This window comes from Onychomys torridus, chromosome 13 (assembly GCF_903995425.1).
Source record: "Onychomys torridus chromosome 13, mOncTor1.1, whole genome shotgun sequence".
Taxonomy (NCBI): domain Eukaryota; kingdom Metazoa; phylum Chordata; class Mammalia; order Rodentia; family Cricetidae; genus Onychomys; species Onychomys torridus.
This window is the reverse complement of record NC_050455.1, coordinates 47,098,175-47,118,984: the sequence shown is the minus strand read 5'-3', so window position 1 is coordinate 47,118,984 and position 20,810 is coordinate 47,098,175. Positions and strand designations below refer to the sequence as shown.

The 20,810-nt window shown below is 44.2% G+C and overlaps 1 protein-coding gene across 1 annotated transcript; it reads right to left on the bottom strand.

Annotated features, from left to right (window-relative positions):
- Positions 1–167: 167 nt before the first annotated feature.
- On the bottom strand, positions 168–20,455 carry Isoc1 (isochorismatase domain containing 1). Its single transcript, XM_036205321.1, has 5 exons — positions 20,104–20,455; positions 9,622–9,741; positions 9,305–9,508; positions 6,918–7,034; positions 168–1,373 (listed from the first exon to the last, which is right to left on the bottom strand). Exons 1-5 carry the CDS (start codon positions 20,407–20,409, stop codon positions 1,227–1,229), a joined length of 894 nt encoding a protein of 297 aa, XP_036061214.1. The 5' UTR covers positions 20,410–20,455; the 3' UTR covers positions 168–1,226.
- Positions 20,456–20,810: the final 355 nt, after the last annotated feature.

Here is a 20,810-nt window from a genome sequence, read left to right as displayed (position 1 = left end):
AGGCCCTGTAACAACTCCATCAGTCTGAGACTGTGAAGGATTCTCCTCCTTTGAAAGTTCCCATGACTTTTAAGATTATAAATATTAAATCTGTTACCTCTGAAAAGTCATTAGAATTCCTTAACTAGTACTCATGGAGCCATGCGGGAAAAACAATTTCACCCAGGTAATACATTTCCTTTAATTCAATACAAAGAGAGTAATGTTCCACAAGTCACAACACTCTTTAAAAAGATTTTTAAGCATTAAAAAGTAGTAAATGAAAAATAAACTCAGGGATGGGTTGACAATGACCACAGTATTACCCCTATCAAGTCACTGTTGATGACGTCAGCAAGAACAATGTCTGAATGGCAGAGAGAGAAAATGCCAAGGGTAATACGGGCATTTTAAAACTACACTTTACAGTGTTTACTTCTCCACTAACACCTGTGTATACCAAAAGGTGCACTCAAAAAGACTGTAAAGGCCTTACGTTTGGTTAACACTCTCAGCCACCCAGCATGGCAAATCACTCCCATCTCTTCACAAAACTAAAACAACCAATGAGGATGTGAAACATTCAGTGGAAAAAAATGTTCGCGCAGACCATGAGCCAGAGGAAGAGAATCCACAAAGATGGTACCGGGAAGAAGAAAAGCAGGACACTCAAGACAGGTACAACAATATTCAAGATAATTTGCTCTGGTTAAATCAACGCACCCCACTCAGTCAGCAATTCTACACTGTGACAGAAGTAGGTGACAATACGGAGTCCTGTGTGTCAATTCTCACCCAGGAATCGTTCACCAGTCAGCCCGTGAGGGGAAAACACTGGGTCTACACTGACACGACAACGGATGTTTCACGACAACAGAAAACTCAAATCATTATGGTAGATGTGTTTTTGTTTTTGTTTTTGTGTAAAGTGCACACCTTAAGAAAACTTCAACCAGAGGGTGCACTTTGGAAAGATAGGGTCGGTGTATATGGCGGAGACAAAACAGGCACCTCCATTGTAATTTGTCTGAATAAATAAAAGCCCCTCAAGAAACAAAGAAGATAAGCAGCACCTGAAGCCTTGACGTCGTAACTAAATGCTCGTACCCAATGGTCTAGCCAGTTAGAGTTACTAAGAGCTGCGAAGAAGGGGCTGCTATTGACTTAACGTTTTAGTTTGAGTAGAGACAAGGGCTGGTCTGGCTTGCAGTCCCGTCATCGTCGAGGATCCCAATCCTTCAAGTCTTCTACACTTTGGAGAGCAGACCGGACTCTGGGGCACTCGCCTTAATTAGGTTCTGGATTTCCTTGAATTTCGGATGGTCTTTGTCAGCCACCAGCTGCAGCAGAACAGCCTCACTAGTGGTTACGATGATCCCAGTTCGAGCAAGGCGCTAGAAAATAGAAACAGCAAGAAGTAACCAAGAAAGTGGAGATGAGTTAAAAACAACAGACGTGGGCAACAGGACAATGATGAGGGCCCTCATCCATAACAGTGGTTCTCAGCCGTAGCAATAAATTCAGTGATAAGAGAAAGGTTTCAAAATCAGATGTATCACAAACCCATCATGAGTGTTTCTCCATATTAATAATGGTTTAGAAATAAATAAAGGGAGGCAGGGAGTTGATGTCAAGATCTGTAGGTACTAGATTACCAGGCTAATCATGTAAAACATGAACAAAGAGAGAGGAGAGCGGTATAAGTTTTATCCCCATCTGAGCCAGTCAATTTCTATCAACTTGACACTCAAGCTGAGATCTTCTGGGAAGAAGAAAACTTTATTTAAACAGTTGCTTCCATCAGACTGGTCTCTAGGCAAGCCTGCAGGCCATTTTCTTGATTAAAGATTGATATTAGAGTTCTGTGGGATAATGCTTTTGTACACTGGTTTAATAAAACACTGATTGGCCAGTAGTCAGACAGGAAATATAGGCTGGGCCAGAGATGAGGAGAATTCTGGGAAGAGGAAGGGCTGAGTCAGGAGTTGCCAGCCAGACACAGAGGAAGCAAGATGACAAGGCAGAACCCAGAAAAGGTACCAAGCCATGTGTCTAAACACAAATAAGAATTATGGGTTAATTTAAGTGTAAGAGCTAGTCAGTAATAAGCCTGAGCTAATGGCAAAGCAGTTATAATTAATATAAGCTTCCAAGTGATTATTTTATGCGTGGGCCACGGAATTGCGGGGGCTTGGTGGGGCCGGAGAAATCTGGCTACAATTGGCAGAAGTGAAGGGCCTCATGTAAGGTAAGGGAATAATGGAACCACCACCTCCTCTGCCATTATAAACTTTTTAGAATGATTAAACAAGGTTATAAAATCGGTAACTATGTAAAGCTCCCCAACAGGACTGTTCTCAAGAAGGCAGGGGGGGAGGGGTGTCCAGCTCCAGGAGTGAATCCCACAGCAGAGGTTCACTCTCTGTAGTAGTCAGCAGTCACAAACTCTAGGGTAAAGGCAAAAGGCTACCCCAAGAAGCATCTGCTACAGGAACCTTGGAAGAACACAAGGCTTTTTCTTGTGCTGTATGGACCCAAGTCTTGTCTGTGGACCCTAATAATCTTTGGTGGTGCTGGAAGCTGGGTCACACTGGGGTTTAAACATAACCAAGCAAAGAACCCAAGTGAGAAGGAAGATGTGGCCCAGAAAATGCAAAGCTTTTAGAACAGGCTTCGAGGTGTGTGCATAGAGCCTGCCCTCCCCAATCTGGGAGGAAGGTGAGCAGACAATAGCAACAGCTTCTGCTGCTCCTGCCCACATCCTGATCATGCTTAGTCTCAGGCCACTTTTTCTCCAGAGATAAAATGGGGCATTAGGCTATGGGAGACTCCTCCTTACACTTGCACAGTCTGGATCAATGATAAAGGAAGATTCCTTGATGCACACATCATATCCAAGCAGCCCACTTCATATCCAAGCCACACCCAAAGCTACAGAGGCATCAAGTTCAAGAGATTTACTCCATCCATTCTGCAATTCTTTTGAGATCAGACAAAATCAGGCAGGGGTAGGGCGGTACAGCAATTTATTGTTTTATTATGCGATTATGAACAATTATTTACTTCAAGGTGTGACTGCTCAAAAGATGGCCGGTGCATACAAGGACACATCCAGTGAATAAAGTCCAGGCCACGGGCCTTTTGTGTACTAACTATACATCTTACAGGTGAAATAAATTTAGCAGGCAATATGGATAAGGATAATCTGAAGTAGTTCTGCTCTGAGGGAATAAAGAAAAGGAGCTGACCATGTTGCTGTTAATTTTTAGTTCACAGAACAGAAAAGCATTTCCCCAAAAAACTTTAGATCTCCATAGACACTGTACATCATAACCTGACCTCACCTGCAGACACTGCACATCATCACCTCACCTCACCTGCACACACTGCACATCATCCCCTCACCTCACCTGCACACACTGCACATCATCCCCTCACCTCACCTGCACACACTGCACATCATCCCCTCACCTCACGTGCACACACTGCACATCATCCCCTCACCTGCAGACACTGTACATCATTACCTCACCTGCAGACACTGCACATCATCACCTCACCTCACCTGCACACACTGCACACCATCACCTCACCTTACCTGCAGACACTGTACATCATTACCTCACCTGCAGACACTGCACATCATCACCTCACCTCACCTGCACTGCACATCATCTCACCTCACCTGCAGACACTGCACATCATCACCTCACCTCACCTGCAGACACTGTACATCATTACCTCACCTGCAGACATTGCACACCATCACCTGACCTCACCTGCACTGCACATCATCTCACCTCACCTGCAGACGCTGCACATTATCACCTCACCTCACCTGAAGACACTGCACACCATCCCCTCACCTCACCTGCACACTGCACACCATCACCTCACCTCACCTTACCTGCAGACACTGTACATCATTACCTCACCTGCAGACACTGCACACCATCACCTGACCTCACCTGCACTGCACGTCATCACCTCACCTCACCTGCACACACTGCACATCATCCCCTCACCTGCACACACTGCACATCACCTCACCTCACCTGCACACACTGCACATCATCCCCTCACCTGCAGACACTGTACATCATTACCTCACCTGCAGACACTGCACATCATCACCTCACCTTACCTGCAGACACTGTACATCCTTACCTCACCTGCAGACACTGCACATCATCACCTCACCTCACCTGCACACATTGCACATCATCACCTCACCTCACCTGCACACACTGCACACCATCACCTGACCTCACCTGCACTGCACATCATCTCACCTCACCTGCAGACACTGCACATTGTCACCTCATCTCACCTGCAGACACTGCACACCATCACCTGACCTCACCTGCACACTGCACACCATCACCTCACCTCACCTGCACACACTGCACATCATCACCTCACCTGCTGTGGTGACTTTCCCACCTTCGACCTTGATGTTTTAACCCAGGCAGACTCTTCTGTGTTCATGCAAAAGATCAGGCTCTTTCGGTCCCTTTTTAGAATGTCTCAGGGCTCACAGAATCACCTAAGCAGGGCCCATGGTAGCTCACAGAGACTGAAACGCAACCACAGAGCCTGCTCGGGTCTGCACTAGGCCCTCTGCATACATGCTGTGGTTGTTTAGCTTGGGACTTGTGTTGGTCCTAACAGTGGGAGTGGGGGCGTCTCTGATTCTTTTGCCTTTTTCTGTTGGGGACCTTTTCTTCCTACTGGGTTGCCTCATCCAAGCCTTGACATGAGTGCTTGTGCCTAGTCTTCCTGTAACTTGTCAGGCTGCATTCAGCTGACAGAGGCCCTACTCTTTTCTGAAAGAAAATGGGAAGAGCAGTAGGTCGGGGGGGGGGGGGGCTGGAAAGAACGGAGGGAGGGGAAACTCTGGTCGGGATATAACATATGAGAGAAAAAAAATAGTAATAAAATTTATATGAATGTAGAAGGAAGGTCCTGACATATCTTCCCAGCAAACAAGGTTTTATTTTGTTTGCACGGCTTTTGACCATTTGGGTTCCTCTGAAATACTTCAAAGTCTGAGCATTACCATGGCAATGAAGTTTCCACATGAAGATACATGAAGACAGTTGCTTGCTAAGAGGAGACTGGCCTGACTGGAGCTTTAAAACCTCAGGTTTATGAGGAAGCTTCAAGAGTGGATCGGAATGAACTCAAGGCTTTAGAAGAGCTTACAGAGCTTTGCTGCCATGAGAAGCAGTATCATTTATTAAAAGTCAGAAAAAAACAACATTTTCAATGAGCATGGGGCGGTTTAACAAAAGAAACTTCTACCTATGAGACAGTAGTTTCACGCGTCTCAGCCCAAGGCTCTGGGGTTTAGAGGACAAGGGGACGGAAAGACAGTAAGAGTAGTGAATAGCATCAGGACGCAGCATTTTCCAGGCACAACAGGGCAAATGCACATCTGAACTCGGCAAATTTCATAGCACACACAAGACCTGTGTACGGCCCAGACAGACAAAATCCCAGCACCGAGAGGGGAAGGTGGACACATCATTCCACAATTAGCTGAGGAGCCACTGGCGTTTGATAGTTACCAGGAGAAAGGTGAGTCCGTTTCTTAAGAATATGAGGCCTGATAGGCTAACCAACCACACTGCAGGGCTGGACTCAAACCCAAGACCAGCTGAGCAACACAAACTGGACTTAAGACGGGAAAGGACTTAAAAGAAGAGTAAGTATAAATATTTCAATAAATAAACAGCAAACGTCTATCTGTAGTCACAACAGGGGTTCCACTCTTTATTACAGGAAAGCCAAGAAGGGAGGCCAACCAGTTGTTACTACCTATGGCCTGTTCCCCATGGCCTTTCCTCTTCCATCCATTCCTTCTGCACACTTGAGGGCACTTTAGGCCACGGAGCTGACACAGTCCCAACAAAGAACAATGCACAAGCCAGTTTGTATCCAGAGAACTGGATGATCTTGCAACGACAAACCCTCCAGCATTTCCTTAAAATTGCTTTGAGTTTTTATTTTATTTATTATTAATGTGTGTGTGTGTGTGTGTGTGTGTGTGTGTGACACATACACATACACCTGCACATGTGTTAGATGTGCATGCAGAGGTCAGAGGATAGCATTCAGGAAGGTCACTTCTTCCCTTTCACTGTGGGATTTGGGAATTGAACTTAGGTCATTAGGCTTCTTCAGCAAGCCCTTTACCTTCTGAGTCTCCTTGCAAGCCCTGGTATTTTTCATTCTTAATAACAATAAGTAGTTTAACAATTCAGAAATTAAATCCACATATACATTCAAAATCATTGGTGAATTAGAATTAAGTATGACAGGGACACACGGACACACACACACACACACACACACACACACACACACACACACATCCCTTATTGAGTAAAACCTCCCAGGATTACCTGCTAGCCTCAACAGTCCTGGAATAGAAGGGACTTAGTTCAGATGATTATTAGGCAACACTGAGAAAGAATGGCTGAGTCCCTGACTCGGTCTGACAGCACAAAGCTCCAGTATCAGCCAGGAAGCAGCACGTGGGTCATGTCTACAGTCACCTACGCAAGGCTGACTCAGGCTTACATCCATTCTGCCAGAGTTTGGGGCTACATACTACGTATCTTTGTGAACTGTTTTTAGTGTGCAGTTCTGTAAAATTCAGTCCCAGCTACTTGAGGTATGTCTAGTCCATGTTGAACACTACAGTAAAGTGACCACAAGACTATCAAGGGATTTTTGGCATCTCTAAACATCTAATCCCAAGGATAAAATGTGAAATAGCAAAAGTACGTACAGTTGTTTCTCGGAAAAGACATGGTCCTGATATGCTGAGAGCAAGCTTAAGTTTGGAAAAGTTTTAGGGACTGTTAAATACTCAAGACTCCTAACTTTTCAGAAAACTCAATGAACAACTTATTTTTAAGTAAAACAAGTACCTCAAGAGCAAACATCCTGTCCATCATGCTTCTTGAGGAGGTGGCATCCGCAACGATGTGAACTTCAATGCCTCGGCCGACCAGCTCCAGGGCAGTTTGCTGGATACATACGTGTGTCTTGCAGGAAAGCAAAGCATTACATGTAAGAATGCAGGAAACTGTTGGTGCTTTGATATGTGTTCCAAAAGGATGAAAGAGGCCATTATAACATTTAACAGCACTGTTCTGGCTCTCCTGAGCTAGGCGAGCTCCAACACACATCAGCATTTCTACAGACCAAGAACTGGCTTTTAGCAATGTCTCTCCTGGTCACATTGAACATACTCTCAGGATTTTGTTCAGTTTCTAATGACTTTCATCTAAGCCCTAGGATCGGCCTTGAGAAAGCTCACTATTATCACTCAGCTGTGGGGCCACTGGCATTTGGGCTTATGTCTACATTCGAATCAGGTACATAACTCAAAAGAATGAGGTCGCAGTACCGAGAAAGCACCCAGGAAATGGAATCACACAGAAGTAAAGACAGGTGAAGGTAAATAATTTATAATGCAGGCCTAAAAAACATAACAACATTTTACAAATATGTATCAGGGCAGAACAGAAAGGACTGAAAGTCAAATGACCCTTTTCCCATTTAGTTTAGGCTCCAGCTAGCCAGGTAGTTTTGAGCGTAAATCAGCATTATCTAGCTTCGGTTCATTCATTTGAAAAAACTAGGATTTACCCAGTGAACATTACCAACAACTCTACTGTACAGACCCTGTCTTCACAGGCAATGATTTGTAGCACTGCCTCTGCAGAGGACACAAAGCAAAAACTCCCTCTCACAGTAACTACATCACATAACCAACGAGAGTTATGTTTTTAATATTGCCACAATGCTAACTGTCTTCCATGACAAGAAAGCTTTGAGGAGCAACCAGCCACTACTTCCTTTAGGTAGTAAGTACTAAAGCACCCCACTGCTCAGAAAGGATTTCAACTGCACATGAGAGTTAAGTATAATGACTGAAAATATGTGCAGAAACCACCACATTTGTAGTACATATTTGCACAAACAAGCTTCCTCTCTACTGTCACGACTGAACAAAGAAATATAAAAAATACTTATTGGGCATCTAAATTTGAGGTTATATTTTTCTGCTTTGAAAATCTATCATGATAAAACCTTATTATCAAAATATAACCGTGTTAAATTAGTGCTATTTTATTACATTAATAATTTGGTTGGTAAATTTTAAAATTTCAGTATAGTAGTTGTTTAAAAGTTGGAAATAAGCTGAGTATGGAGGCATAGCCCTGTAATTTCTGCACGTAGGAGGCAGATGCAGGAGGATTGCTACAACTCTGGTGCCAGCTTAGGTTACATTGTGCACTCCATACTACACAGCAAGGTCGGATCTCAAAAAATAAATAAAATAAAATGTAATATATCAACTGAAATTGGCACTAGGAATCCATGAGTATGTTTTCTTTCTTAAGCGCATTGACACAAACCTATTTGAAGGATGATGAACTATAACCTTGGGGGTGGGGTGAGGTGGAGTATAGCAGAAAATATGCCCCCAGTGAAGTCCAGTAATACACAAATAAAAATAATGCCTTTGGGGAAAATATCTTTCAAAGCAGGAAGCAGGTGGTTTTCAAGACAGCTGAAGATCACCAGCCTGGATTCAAATGCTGCCTTACTGGTGTCTGACCGTGGGCAAGGCACTGACATCGCTATACTTTACTTTCTCATCTGTGATCCTGGTAGACAAAGGATACACAGTTCACAGGGCTGTTGTGAGCGTTCATGGTATCAACATCCATAAGGCATTTAAATCAGTGCAATGAAAGTGGAGGACATGTAACAAGTGGTGGCCATTTCCCCTCAATGCCACTTATTGGCTACAGGCCTAAAGTATCTGACAGCCCCTCGTTGGGCGCCAGATATTGGTGAAATTATTAAGGCGACTCCATGTAGTAAAAAGGGAGGTTTATTTAGTGGTGTGACTTACAAATGAAGGGATAGGTAGGTTGCAGGGTCTGGGAAAGGTGTGGCGCAGTCTGGCGGTGTTCTCTGGAGAACTCTGCTCGGTCTACCTCCAGCGTCCAGGGTCCTTGAGCTAAGAGAGCCTGCGCATCTGGAACCCAGGTCTTCAGCGTCCTCTCTCAGCCCTGCCTTGTAGGCATGACCGTTACCAAAGCCTCAATGTGGGTTGGAGCTTCCAGGTCAAAGCTGGAATGGCTACCCACTACATCTTCCCCCTTTTGTCTAAATAAGAAGGTTCTAACTTAATACAAGACTAACTACATACAAAGGAATGGTTATCAAATATTGTCCAGGAGTAATGAGGGATCCTATAAACAAGACCACACATGCCCAAACCCAAGAGGGTACTTACTTCTACTCCAAATAACACAACACTGCGGACGCCAGGGATCTCGGCTAAGGCTGCTTCAACTTCAGGTAACACCATAGAAAACTTGGTCTTTGGAAGAACCAGTTTCACACCCGTTAGGTCGATTTCTTGCACCGTGCTGCCAAGGCCTTTGGGGTACTGTTCTGTTATGATAACCGGAATCCCTAATATCCGAGCTCCTTGCAACTGGAAGAAAAAAAAAAAGGTACCAAACAAAAGTGCAAAAAATGTGCTGAGTAGCAACAGGAACGCATGTTGTGTTTCAGCAAATTGGAACAGACAAAAACACCCAAGCGTACCAGTCTCTGTCCCACACTGATAATGTCTCCAAAGTACTTGATGGCTGGTCGGAACCTTTCCTGCATGTCACAGCAGAAAAACACAGTGCTCGGAGGTGTGAGATTTCCCAGGGTCGTAAGCTGAGGAAAAAGGAGACAAGAATGATCTGGCATTTGTATTACAATGACATTTAACTCCAGTGGAGGTCAGTGCAAGAAGAAAAATGTTCTTATTTTCTGTCTCAGTAAGCAAACTTAACAGGCCCGATATTACAAGAATTACCAAAAAAAAAGGGCATTACCCACAAAGACATTCTCCAAACTACATTTGGTAGGGAAGGGAAAAATAAAGCAAATACTAACAATATCTAAATGTTTAAATGACTTTTTAATATACTCAGAGAAAAAAGTATTTTAGTCAATTAAAAATATGTACATGTTTCAAAGAATGTCTTCCATCTAAGGAGAAACAGTTACCATATAATGTTAATTCTGACAACAGCACACTTGAATAGGATTTCAATAATATAAAAAAATAAAGAAAAAGAATATATCAAAAAGTTAGCAGTTTTATATATATATATATATATATATATATATATATATATATGTATCTATATACACATAGTTTGAATATTACCTTTCTTATACTCTTCAATTTTTAGAGTATTTAAAAGCATTTGCTGAATGTTATTGTGACTATATTATCTTCAAATCAGAAAAAAATATGTACAATAGTAAAATACAGATCTGGTAGTGGTATGACAGGCACAGAAATTAAATTTAAACTACTACATGCAAAGAAAGTAATAATTTAAAGAAAAACAGTCTGTATTTGGAGACTATGAAACATAAAACTAACAATAAGCAGAAAACACACCAATTCACAGCAAACACACAATCACCGTTCTCAAGATAAAAAGACCAAGCTGCCACTTGCAAGGGAGACTTCTGGAGGGCAGTAAATGACACATGGGAACTGCCCTGGGCTGGGAAAGGAATACACTGGAGGGTGAATTCCTAAACATTATCACAAGTGGGGAAACTAATGAGTTAAGAGGAAAACTGGGAACCAAATTTCCAACCTTCCCATCTGCTTCAGTACCCGACTCCAAAAGGCAGGGCCCAGTGAGGCAGCCCCTAACTGTAAAATTCACACTGGATACAGGACTTCAACTTCACCGGAGACTTAAAAGCCCAATTACTTTCCACCTTGCAAATTAGAGAAAGCTCTGCCAAGAATGTGTTCTTCCTGAAGAAACCGATGTCATTACTTTACCTAGTCACCCACTAAAACCTCCTCCACTTACCTGTTTTGCATCCCCTAAAACCACCCACAGATATCAATTATTAAGATTGCATGTGTCCTGATTGCATGGGGCAGCAGCCCAGCTCTAGACTCGGCCTTTACCATCCCTGCATGCAGCGGACTCTAGAGGAAACAATTCCTATGTGGATTAAAGGAGCCTCTGAAATAAATCTATTATGCCCAATGCTGTGGCTATTCTAACTGCTCAGTGATGGCTTCTGCCGTGTTCAGGCTGGAGACTCCAGTAGTTGTGTCTCCCACTGTGGCTGAGGCTACAGCATGCACACTCATTTACCATGGGCAATCCAGAAGCAGATTACACTAGCTGGTGAGAGCCACCTGTCAGTTAACCCTATGGAGAGACTCTCTCTACCTTTATCAATAAAGCATTGTTATTAAAGTAAGTGCTCAAGTGCTTTGCCAGTTCCCTCACTGTTTTTAAATTATACCTTTTACCTGTATGTTTTTTTTTTGTTTTAACGTTTATTTGTTCAATGTGTGTGTATGTATGTGTGTGTGTGTGTGTGTGTGTGTGTGTGTGTGTGTGTGTCTGTGTCTCTGTCTGTGTGTCTGTGTATGTGCAAGCTCCAGGATTTACACCAGGAAATCAGGTGACAACACGGAGACTCTTCTCTCCTACCGCCACCTGGCCTCTGAGGTCAGACCTCAGTTCATCAGGCTTGGTGACAAGTGCAGTTATCAGCTGAGCCGAAGTGCCTGCCGATTGCCTGGACTTCAGCCATCTGCAAAGCAGTGAATGTGACCTCCACACAGAAGCCAGGAAGACCATTTTCTGTGTATTTAGGATATTATTTTTAAATCGCCATCACTACAAATGACTTATGCATTTTAAAATCCCAGTAAACATTAAATCTTAGTTCACTATGCTCAAGATTATGGTTTTTCTTTCATAAATTTAAATAAATTATCACAGTGCCACTGTGATTAAGGTATATGATATGAAGCAATTTATTTATAAGTGGCCTCTTTGAAATTACAGTAATACAACTCAGCTGAACTTGCTGTTCCACTAGCCAACAAGTTTGCACAGGAAACCGCTGGCACATACATAAGTATGCAAACAGTCAAGCCCTGGCATGCCCACTCATCGTTCATATATATACTCACTGTTCATACATACTCACAGTACACACATACTCACAGACAGTTCACACATACTCACAGACAGTTCACACATACTCACAGACAGTTCACACATACTCACAGTTCACAATACAGTTCACACATACTCACAGACAGTTCACACATACTCAGTTCACACACACTCACTGTTCATACATACTCACAGTACACACATACACTGTTCACACACACTCACAGTTCACACATACTATTCACACACTCACAGTTCACACATACTCAACAGTTCACACACATACTCAACAGTTCACACACATGCTCACAATTCACACATGCTCACAGTTCACACATGCTCAGGGCCTCAGCTCTTCCATACGAATTTAGTCTACACAGTCTGACACTGTGGGTTCCACAGAAGAGTCTACATTCTAAATTCACAGAAAATTAGAGAGATACAATCAGAAATAGAGTGCTGGAGGCAAATTAGCAGTGTCAGGAACTGACAGAGGAGATGGAAAAAGAGATCCAAAATACAAGAAAAGCAGGCCAAGCTCAGGTCCACTGGCATCTGGTGAGGTAGTAACACACTGTTCTAAATTAGGAAAATGCCATTCTAGTATTCATTAAAAATATGTCAAAAAAAAGAGTATGTCAAATAATACACTATTTTAGAGGGACCACAAGATCAAAATGGTCAAAATATTGTTATTTTGTTAAATTATTTGTCAAAATATTAAGCTACATTTGAATAAATACTTACCTAGCCAGAAATCTAAATAAATGTTCTGAGGTCATAAGAAAAACGGCCCTACAGCCATCTCCACCCCACAGAACTCTTCAGTAAACAAAAGAAGATGCTACAGGGAACAGCAACACATTTTATTGTAAAGATGGAGTTTCTGATTGTGTGAGTCACAGACACTTCCCTGTACCCTTGCATGTAGCTGCATCTGGCAAACATCTTCCTGAGGTAGAGTGTGTAGGCAGGAGAGTAACTCCCTGACACACAGAGAAACCTGACACACAAAAGAGCTAGAAGATCCTCACCCGTGTACTCAACAAAGCCACACCAACCGCTTGAGTACTTGACATGAGAATGGCCTTCATGGGTCCTCACAGTCCTACAATCTCAGTCTACCCCTAGAAAAACTGAGGACACCCCACCGAAACATCTGACTGGGGCTTTTTAATACTGCCAAAGCCATTCATAACAATTAAATCAAGGAAAGTGTCATAGCAGAGAGGAAACAGTCGGCAAGGCAAGTGGATTTAACCATATCCTGGACTAGACCTTGGATAAGGTCATCCTGAAACACAAAACAGAGAAAAGACAAGAAGGAAAAGCTTGTAAAAACCAGTGTGCAGGGGCTGGAGAGATGGCTTACTGGTTAAAAGCCCAGGTTTAGTTCCCAGGATGCACTGAGCAGCTCACAACTGCCTGTCAAGATCCAGGTGGTCTGACACATCTTCTGAAGTCCAAAGGCACCTGCATTCACATGCATATACCCACTGTGAATGCTAATCTTGGTTGTCAACTTGACCATATCTGGAGCAAACTACAATCCAGAAATGGAGGGCGCACCTTTGATTCGGATCTTGAGGCTGGAAGACACAAGCTTTTGATCCAGATCTTGAGGCGGGAAGACACACCTTTAGTCTAGGCCACACCTTCTGCTGGAAGCCTATATAAGGACAAGGGAAAAAGAAGGGTTTCTTTCTTCTTTGCCTGCTTGCCTTTGCCTTGCCAGCACCTCCATTCCTTCAGTGCCATGAGAGCCTACTTCTCCAGGATTCCAACATTTACAGAAGACCGGCTAAGACATCAAGCCTTGTGGGACTGAGCAACTACTAGATTCTTGGACTTCCCATTCAGGGCTAGTCATAGTTGGATTAATTGGACCACAGTTTGTAAGTTATTCCAATAAAATCCCTTTATATATTGTGAGAGATTCATTCCATAAGTTCTGTGACTCTAGAGATACACATATATACTAAAAAAAATAAATAAATAAAATAATAAAAGCAGTTTAAAAGGATCCACCATGCTAGTCCACCGGCTGTGATAAATGAACCACAAGAAAGTACAATATGAAAAACAGAGGAATGAGTGGGGCAGAGGAACACACAAAGTCTGTACTATCTAAGCAACTGCAGCATAAATCTAACTCTTCTAAAATGCAAGCCTTATTTAAAATAAAAATAATGACTTCCCTGGGACATGGTAGCTGGAGATAAGGTGTGACTGTAGAAATAACCTCCAGACCCATGAAGCCAGAAAAAACAAAAACAAAAACAAAACTCAAGAAATTATAACCATGTTATCCATCTAATCCTGTCTCCTCCCTATCCCTAAATGCTCAGAGTCCAAAAAGATCCTGTTACAATTCAATTCCATTCTAATTCAGGATTCCTTAGCCTAAGTAAAAAAAAAAAATTTAATTAAAACTAAATTGTAGGTACAAAAACTATTGCCATGGCCCCAAATATACATTTTACAACTGCAAGATGACCAATGATACCAATTCACAACATGCCCCCATGGTTGGGCATGCCTGGCGGACCTAGACACTTCTGCCTAGCTATTTCCAGCTCAAAATAGCCATTTCCAGGTCAACATGTCTCACGTGACCAGGACCCCCGTGGCTTTGCGTGGGGCGCAGCCATGTGATCTACGCACATGCGTGGAGTAGCCACATGGGTTCATGTGCGCAGGCGCAGCCTACCCTTTATAAACCAGGGCCATGTTCCCCGGCCTCACTTTCTCTTGACCATGTGTTTTCCACAGGCCTGTTCATGCCTGTCTCTTTCTTTCCTATCTTAATAAAAACTCTTGTTAGTGGATCTTGTCGTGTTCGTGGCATTTCCTCGCAGGGTAAGAGCGCCGCCAAATAACTAACAACCAATGCTGCCATGATGCAAGCGGGGCTGACCAATTATCTTCAGAAGCAAAAATGTAGCACGTGCCAATCAGTGCAGATGCAAAAACCAAATCACCTATACCTACACATGAACATACACATTTAAATATAAAAGACTGATTACTTTAATCAGCGACTTCCTCAAACAAGAGTTTGAGAGATAGAATTTAGGTGGAAAATCTTTGTCCACTTCCTTTAGACCTACCACAGCGTGGCAGATTTCTCACCTATAGACTTGTCACAGAAAAGCTGGATACTACCCTGGCCATGTACTCTGATCATTTTATAAAATGGCCACAGGCCACTCAGGAACACAAAAAATGGGTGGCCCAGCTTAATGACACATACCAGTTCCTGGCATGGAAGTAAGATATGGTGTCACACTGTTGAACAGTGTACCCAATCCTCTGCAAAGTCATACTTGAAATTCCTAACACCAGTACCTTAGAGAATGACCTTCCATGGAGCTGGAGTACTACAGATAACTTGACATAAGATAAAGTCACCCACTGAAGTAAGGTAGGTAAGTAACTACAGATGACTGGTGTCTGTACGCAAAGGAGATGCTTATACAGAGAGATGGACAGACAGATACACATACAACAAGAATGTCTTGGCCACGAAAGCAGAGCCTGGAGTGATGGTATCTGTAAGACATGGTCTTCTACAAACTGGAGGTAGTCATGAAAAGACTCTTCCTCAGAAGGAAGCCCTCAGGAGGAAGCATCCCTGCCCACACCCTTGGGCTGTAGCCTCTAGAAATGTGAGAATGTCTGTGTTGTTTCAATCTCTCAGTTAGCAGTGCTTATGATAGTCCCTGTGCCACAGGGAGGAATCTGTACATGCTTAGGGATGGGAAATGTTCTAAGTGGGGTGACTTTTCTTTTAAAATCGACAACCTATTATAGTCATGAGATAAATATGATCTACTTGAGTAAGAGTCTGAAGGGGATCTAGGTTATCAGCACTGAAGTCTTGTTTCCAATCCAACTGCATAGCTTTGGTAAAGAACCCAGTATCAACTCATTTCAATCAGAGAGTCCCCCACCCCACCCCACACCCCCAACACAGCCTTCAAGGATTGATTCCAGGCACAGCCCAGGCCTGGGGGCATTTGACTGAGTTCAAACCTCAGCTTCACTAGGTTCAGTTACATAAATATAGGAAAATCATTAACATCTTCCAATATAATTTCCTTATCTTTAACACAGTTAAGAAAAACAGCATTTTTCTTCGGCTGTGGTGATATCCTGCAAAACAAACATTTGAGTCAGCACAGGCTGGGAAGCTCTCTAATGAGGTTAAAGATGATTTACCACCAAGATCTCTCTGGAAACATCACTGTACTAATTTAGTGTGCAAAATTAAGAAACTCATTCATAAAGTGCATTCCCAGACACCACCAAAAGGCTCATCATCGCATGATTTATTTTTGGCAAAATAGATTCTGAGTCTGTTCATTTAGTTGGCAAGGGAATATTTCACTTTTGCTTTTAAAACATATGTACCTATTCCGGGCATTGATGTCTCTGGTATAATATTACACCCACAACTTATAATGAAGTCTGAGCTCTCTGACTCCCCAAGGAAGGCCAGCTGTGCCTACCCACTGAGAGGCAGGACCTGAGGGATCTCTTGAGACTGTGCCTCAGACTAGGATGAAAGTGAAGCTGAGCCAAGAGCACACTGACATTTAAATCTACATTAAGATTCCCCTTGACTAACCAAATGTAAAAAAAGAAAGGAAGGAAGGAAGGAAGGAAGGAAGGAAGGAAGGAAGGAAGGAAGGAAAGAAATTTAAATGCAGGTCACATGCAGCTCCCCCTCTCAAATGCTGCTACCTATAAATAGGTAGCAGCTAATTTACTCACAAGGAACAAAAAGATACAATGTTTGGGTATTACCTGGCAATAATGCAAGTTTGTAAGTGGCCCATATACCTCATAACCACATATCCCATAACTCCCTATGTCTATCAAACTAACAGGCTGGAGGCAACACCCCAAATTCAGGATCTAAGCATCTCTTCTCAATGTCCCCCTAAAGCACACTGCACCTCAGATACACCCTGCAGTCTCCTCACTTGGTCTGAGTGTGAAGTTATCCATGTTGTTTTCCTGCTAAGCCCCAACAGGATAAAGCAAAGGTCCAACAATCCTGATCTCTACCTTCCAACCAGAAGCCACCAGCAGCCCACCATAGTTCTCTCCTCCTCTTTCTATATCTGCATTTTCCTTCTTTCTGATCACAAACTTGACTGTCTCTTCTAGTAAAATGTCTGTGCTCCACCCTCATAATAAAAAAAAAAATCTTACTAGAACATGAAAGCTGGACCCAAATCCTTTCCTAATTAACCACCCCAGGAACACGTCAAAATAACCTGCCTAGGGAAGCTCTTATCTCCTGCTCTCAAAAGCTGCCAACGCCTTCCCTTCTGTCTGGCCTGCACCTCCCTGCCAGCAACCATTTCTTCCTGACCTCTACTTGGGCCCTTCCTGCCCTGGACAAAGTGTGAGACGCTGTCCCAGCTTTACGTGAGTCTCCAGCATCCCACATCTCTATCATGCAGACTTGGACAACACCTTTTTGGAAGAGTACAAGTGAATCATCATAAAAACACCTATACTTCTACCCCATGATCCCTTCATTTACATTCTGTGTCCTATTTGTCAGACTCCGGGCACACAAACCATGAATGAAACATGAGCCATGCCTCAGCTACCTGAGCTGTCAAGCAGACATTTAGTCACTCTGACAGGATATTTTTTAAAAAGGAGTCCCTAAAAAGTTACCACACCAGTACTGACAATAAAGATCTTCTTCAAGATCATCAGTTCCCAAAGAAGTGCTGTCAACCGCAGGGGCCATGTGGCACAACCACCCACCCTTGCACAAGGTCATTGCCCACACAAAGGATTACACACAGAACTAGCAGTGCCTGCTCCTGAGTCAAAGGGGCCTACCACCTGCATCACTCCGATCTCCTCAGAAGCCACCTTGAGTCTGCCTGAGTGACAGGTGTTCACTGTAAAACAGTAGGGAGCAGTATCCAGAGAAATCGACAGACAGAAGCTCAAGTCTGGCTTGCTCTCCAGACTGCTCAACGTTCCCATCAACCACGAAAAGAAAACAGCCATGCTATGGCTGATATCCAGATGTCTGATGAGGACTTGTTCATGCTTCGCTAGCTCGGCCATTATGAGCATATAATCCAGGACCATTTGCTAACCTTCCTACCTTTCTGTGCTCGGCTCCTCAGAGTAATGAACATCATGATTACCTCCAACGAGAACTGAATCCAGGCTTGTATCCACCATGCAATGCACTCAAAGATGCCATTTCAGTGTGGAATGAACTCTTCTGGACATAAAACACCCATGGTCACTAGGGTTATACACATATACATATGTTCCCGAAAATATAGCAGCCATGAAAAGAAGTATCTTTTCTGAAAATACATCCCCACACATAAATACATGTGTGTACACGTATATCCTGTCACATGTAAACAGTTCTTTCATATTATCTACAACTATGCTGGGAGAGGCACACAATGGAAGGGAGATATCACAATTAATAAAGTGAGAATATGAAAGTATTTGTCAGTACTTCAAAATACAGACACAGATGTATGATAAGCTTAAGAATTCTTAGTTTATTTAGTGAGAAAAAAACATACTATTTGTTAGTGCATAGAAAAGAATACTGTTATTGTATAATGATTGTTTTAAACATCATTCCAAAAAAATCAATTATACATAAAATATTCCAAAAGCCAAAGTGACCTGAATTATATACTGCCTTTTCAGCATGAATGTCTGCCTCTTTCTCTCTGTCCTTGTCTGTCTCTGCCTGCCTCTCTGCCTCTCTCTCTCTCTCTCTCTCTCTCACACACACACACACACACACACACACACACACACACACACACAATTGATTTTCAGACCCTTTAATCTAAAAGTCGAATCATGCCTTGAAATTTTCAAAACATAAAAATTCCTGCCGTGGCACACAGAAAAGCAAAAGCATATGTAAAAATCGGAAGCCTAGTTTAGTTCAGCAGTCACAGGTAGGCGCCCCTCTCTCTCCCAATAGCAGGAAATGGTTGACAAAGAAGTCTGTATCTTCAATATAGCTCCAGACCCACTCGGTATTTTGATTCTGGCCTTATAATGGAGTTGTCAAAAGTGCATCCAACATATTGGATGTTTGGCAGCGGTAATCTAAACGGACGGTTGGAAGGCTGCAGACAGCCGTCATCTAGAACTCTTAAAGAGATAAAAAATGGAGAATCTTAGGCACTAAAAAACGCAGCTCTCCATCTGGGCAGCAGGACAGATCACTCCACCCACTCCAGCTCTGGCAGTTAGCCCATGAACTCTGTCCTCTGAACATATGAACTTTAATCAAGTTAAAGAACTCCCTTTGGATCCATAGATGTGGGGGGGAAGGGCAGCACCATCCAGTCTGTCTCCGACTTAGCAGAGATGATAAGAAACGAAAATCAGGGATATGCCTCTCAAAATGGCACTTGGATATGAAAATTCCTTCCAACCTCAAATGCCACATTTCAGCTCATCTCCTAGAGAAGAGACTTAGCAATTCTACACGTAGAGAAAAAAACAAAACAAACAAACAAACAAACAAACAAAACTATGGGTGGTGTGGTGCCTAAGTTACCTCCTTTCCTCTCAAAAGCAGACATTCGTCAGAGAATCCTCTGATCTTAGGACAAGAGGTTGTCCCGTCCTGCAAGACGGCTTTTAGCAATACAGAAATTAATAAACTCTAATCCTTGGGTATAACTTCCCCCAGCCTAGGATTCACAAGCTAGCTACTGCAGTTCCCTTCCTATGGAGGCGATCCGATTGTCGCCAAAAGGAAAAGGAAAGGAGGAGAGCCGCGGCAAAGTTTGCATTTCTGCAACTGGTTACCACAACTCCCGGAACAAGCCCTAAAGCGAACACACCCACCCCCCCGCCGCCCCCACTCCACGATCTGCAGCAACCGGTGAACACAGGAGCAGCGGCGGCCGCACGGCAACGCAGGAGGCGGCCGCACGAAGCCCTGGGGAGCTGGGGACCACACACGTGGGGGCGTGAGCGGCTCGGCGGGGACCCGGCTCGGCGGGCTGGCGGGCGGGCGGACGGGCGAGCGAGCGGGGGCGGGACCCACCTGGATCTGCAGCGGCACCAGGCGCAGCTTGCAGCGCTCGCTCACCGCGAAGCCCTTGGGCAGGTCCACGTACTGGCCCCACTCCTCGGCGAAGAGCTGCACCACGAATTTGCGGTGCATGTCGAGCTGGTCGCCATACAGGCTCAGGAACTTCTGGATGAGGACGTCGTAGCCGGCGCCGTGGGGCACCGAGGCGGGCCGCGCGAACACCGAGAAGCAGAAGAGCACCGGCACGCCGCCCGACGGCGGCCCCGCGCCCACACCGCCGCCAGCCAGCGCGGCCACCGAGGGCTCCGCCGCCGCCATGTTCCCCGCGCGTGCGCGCCGCCTCCGCGCGCCAGGCCGAGGGGCGGGGCCCTGGACGCCCGAGACCCCGCCCGCGCCGCCCCCGGGGCTGCTCCTGCAGCCGCCGCCGCTGCTGCTGCTGCTGCAGCCCTGGTCACCTGTGGCTTGCAGCGCGCCGGGAATTGCAGCTAGCTAGGGTGGCCCGGTACAGTCAGGAGTGCAGTCGCGAGGCCTCCGCGGAGGACCAGACCGGGCTGCAAAGGACCGCCTTCCGACCTGCGGTCGAGAGCAGGTCCTTCTTGATCTCCAGCTAGTTTTCTGAGAAGGCTTGGAATGGAGAGGGAAGAGCAAAATTGGAACTTTCACTGAAACAGAACGTTTTCCTGTGTCGGTTAGGTAGAAATGATCACCTTCACAATTGT

Coding starts and splice junctions, on each gene's coding strand:
- Isoc1 (XM_036205321.1), bottom strand. CDS start 20,409: ATGGCGGCGGCGGAGCCCTCGGTGGCCGCGCTGGCTGGCGGCGGTGTG. Junction 7,035..9,304: donor TTGTGTTATTTGGAGTAGAA/GTAAGTACCCTC, acceptor CTTTCCTGCAAG/ACACACGTATGTATCCAGCA. Junction 1,374..6,917: donor ACAGGATGTTTGCTCTTGAG/GTACTTGTTTTA, acceptor TCTATTTTCTAG/CGCCTTGCTCGAACTGGGAT.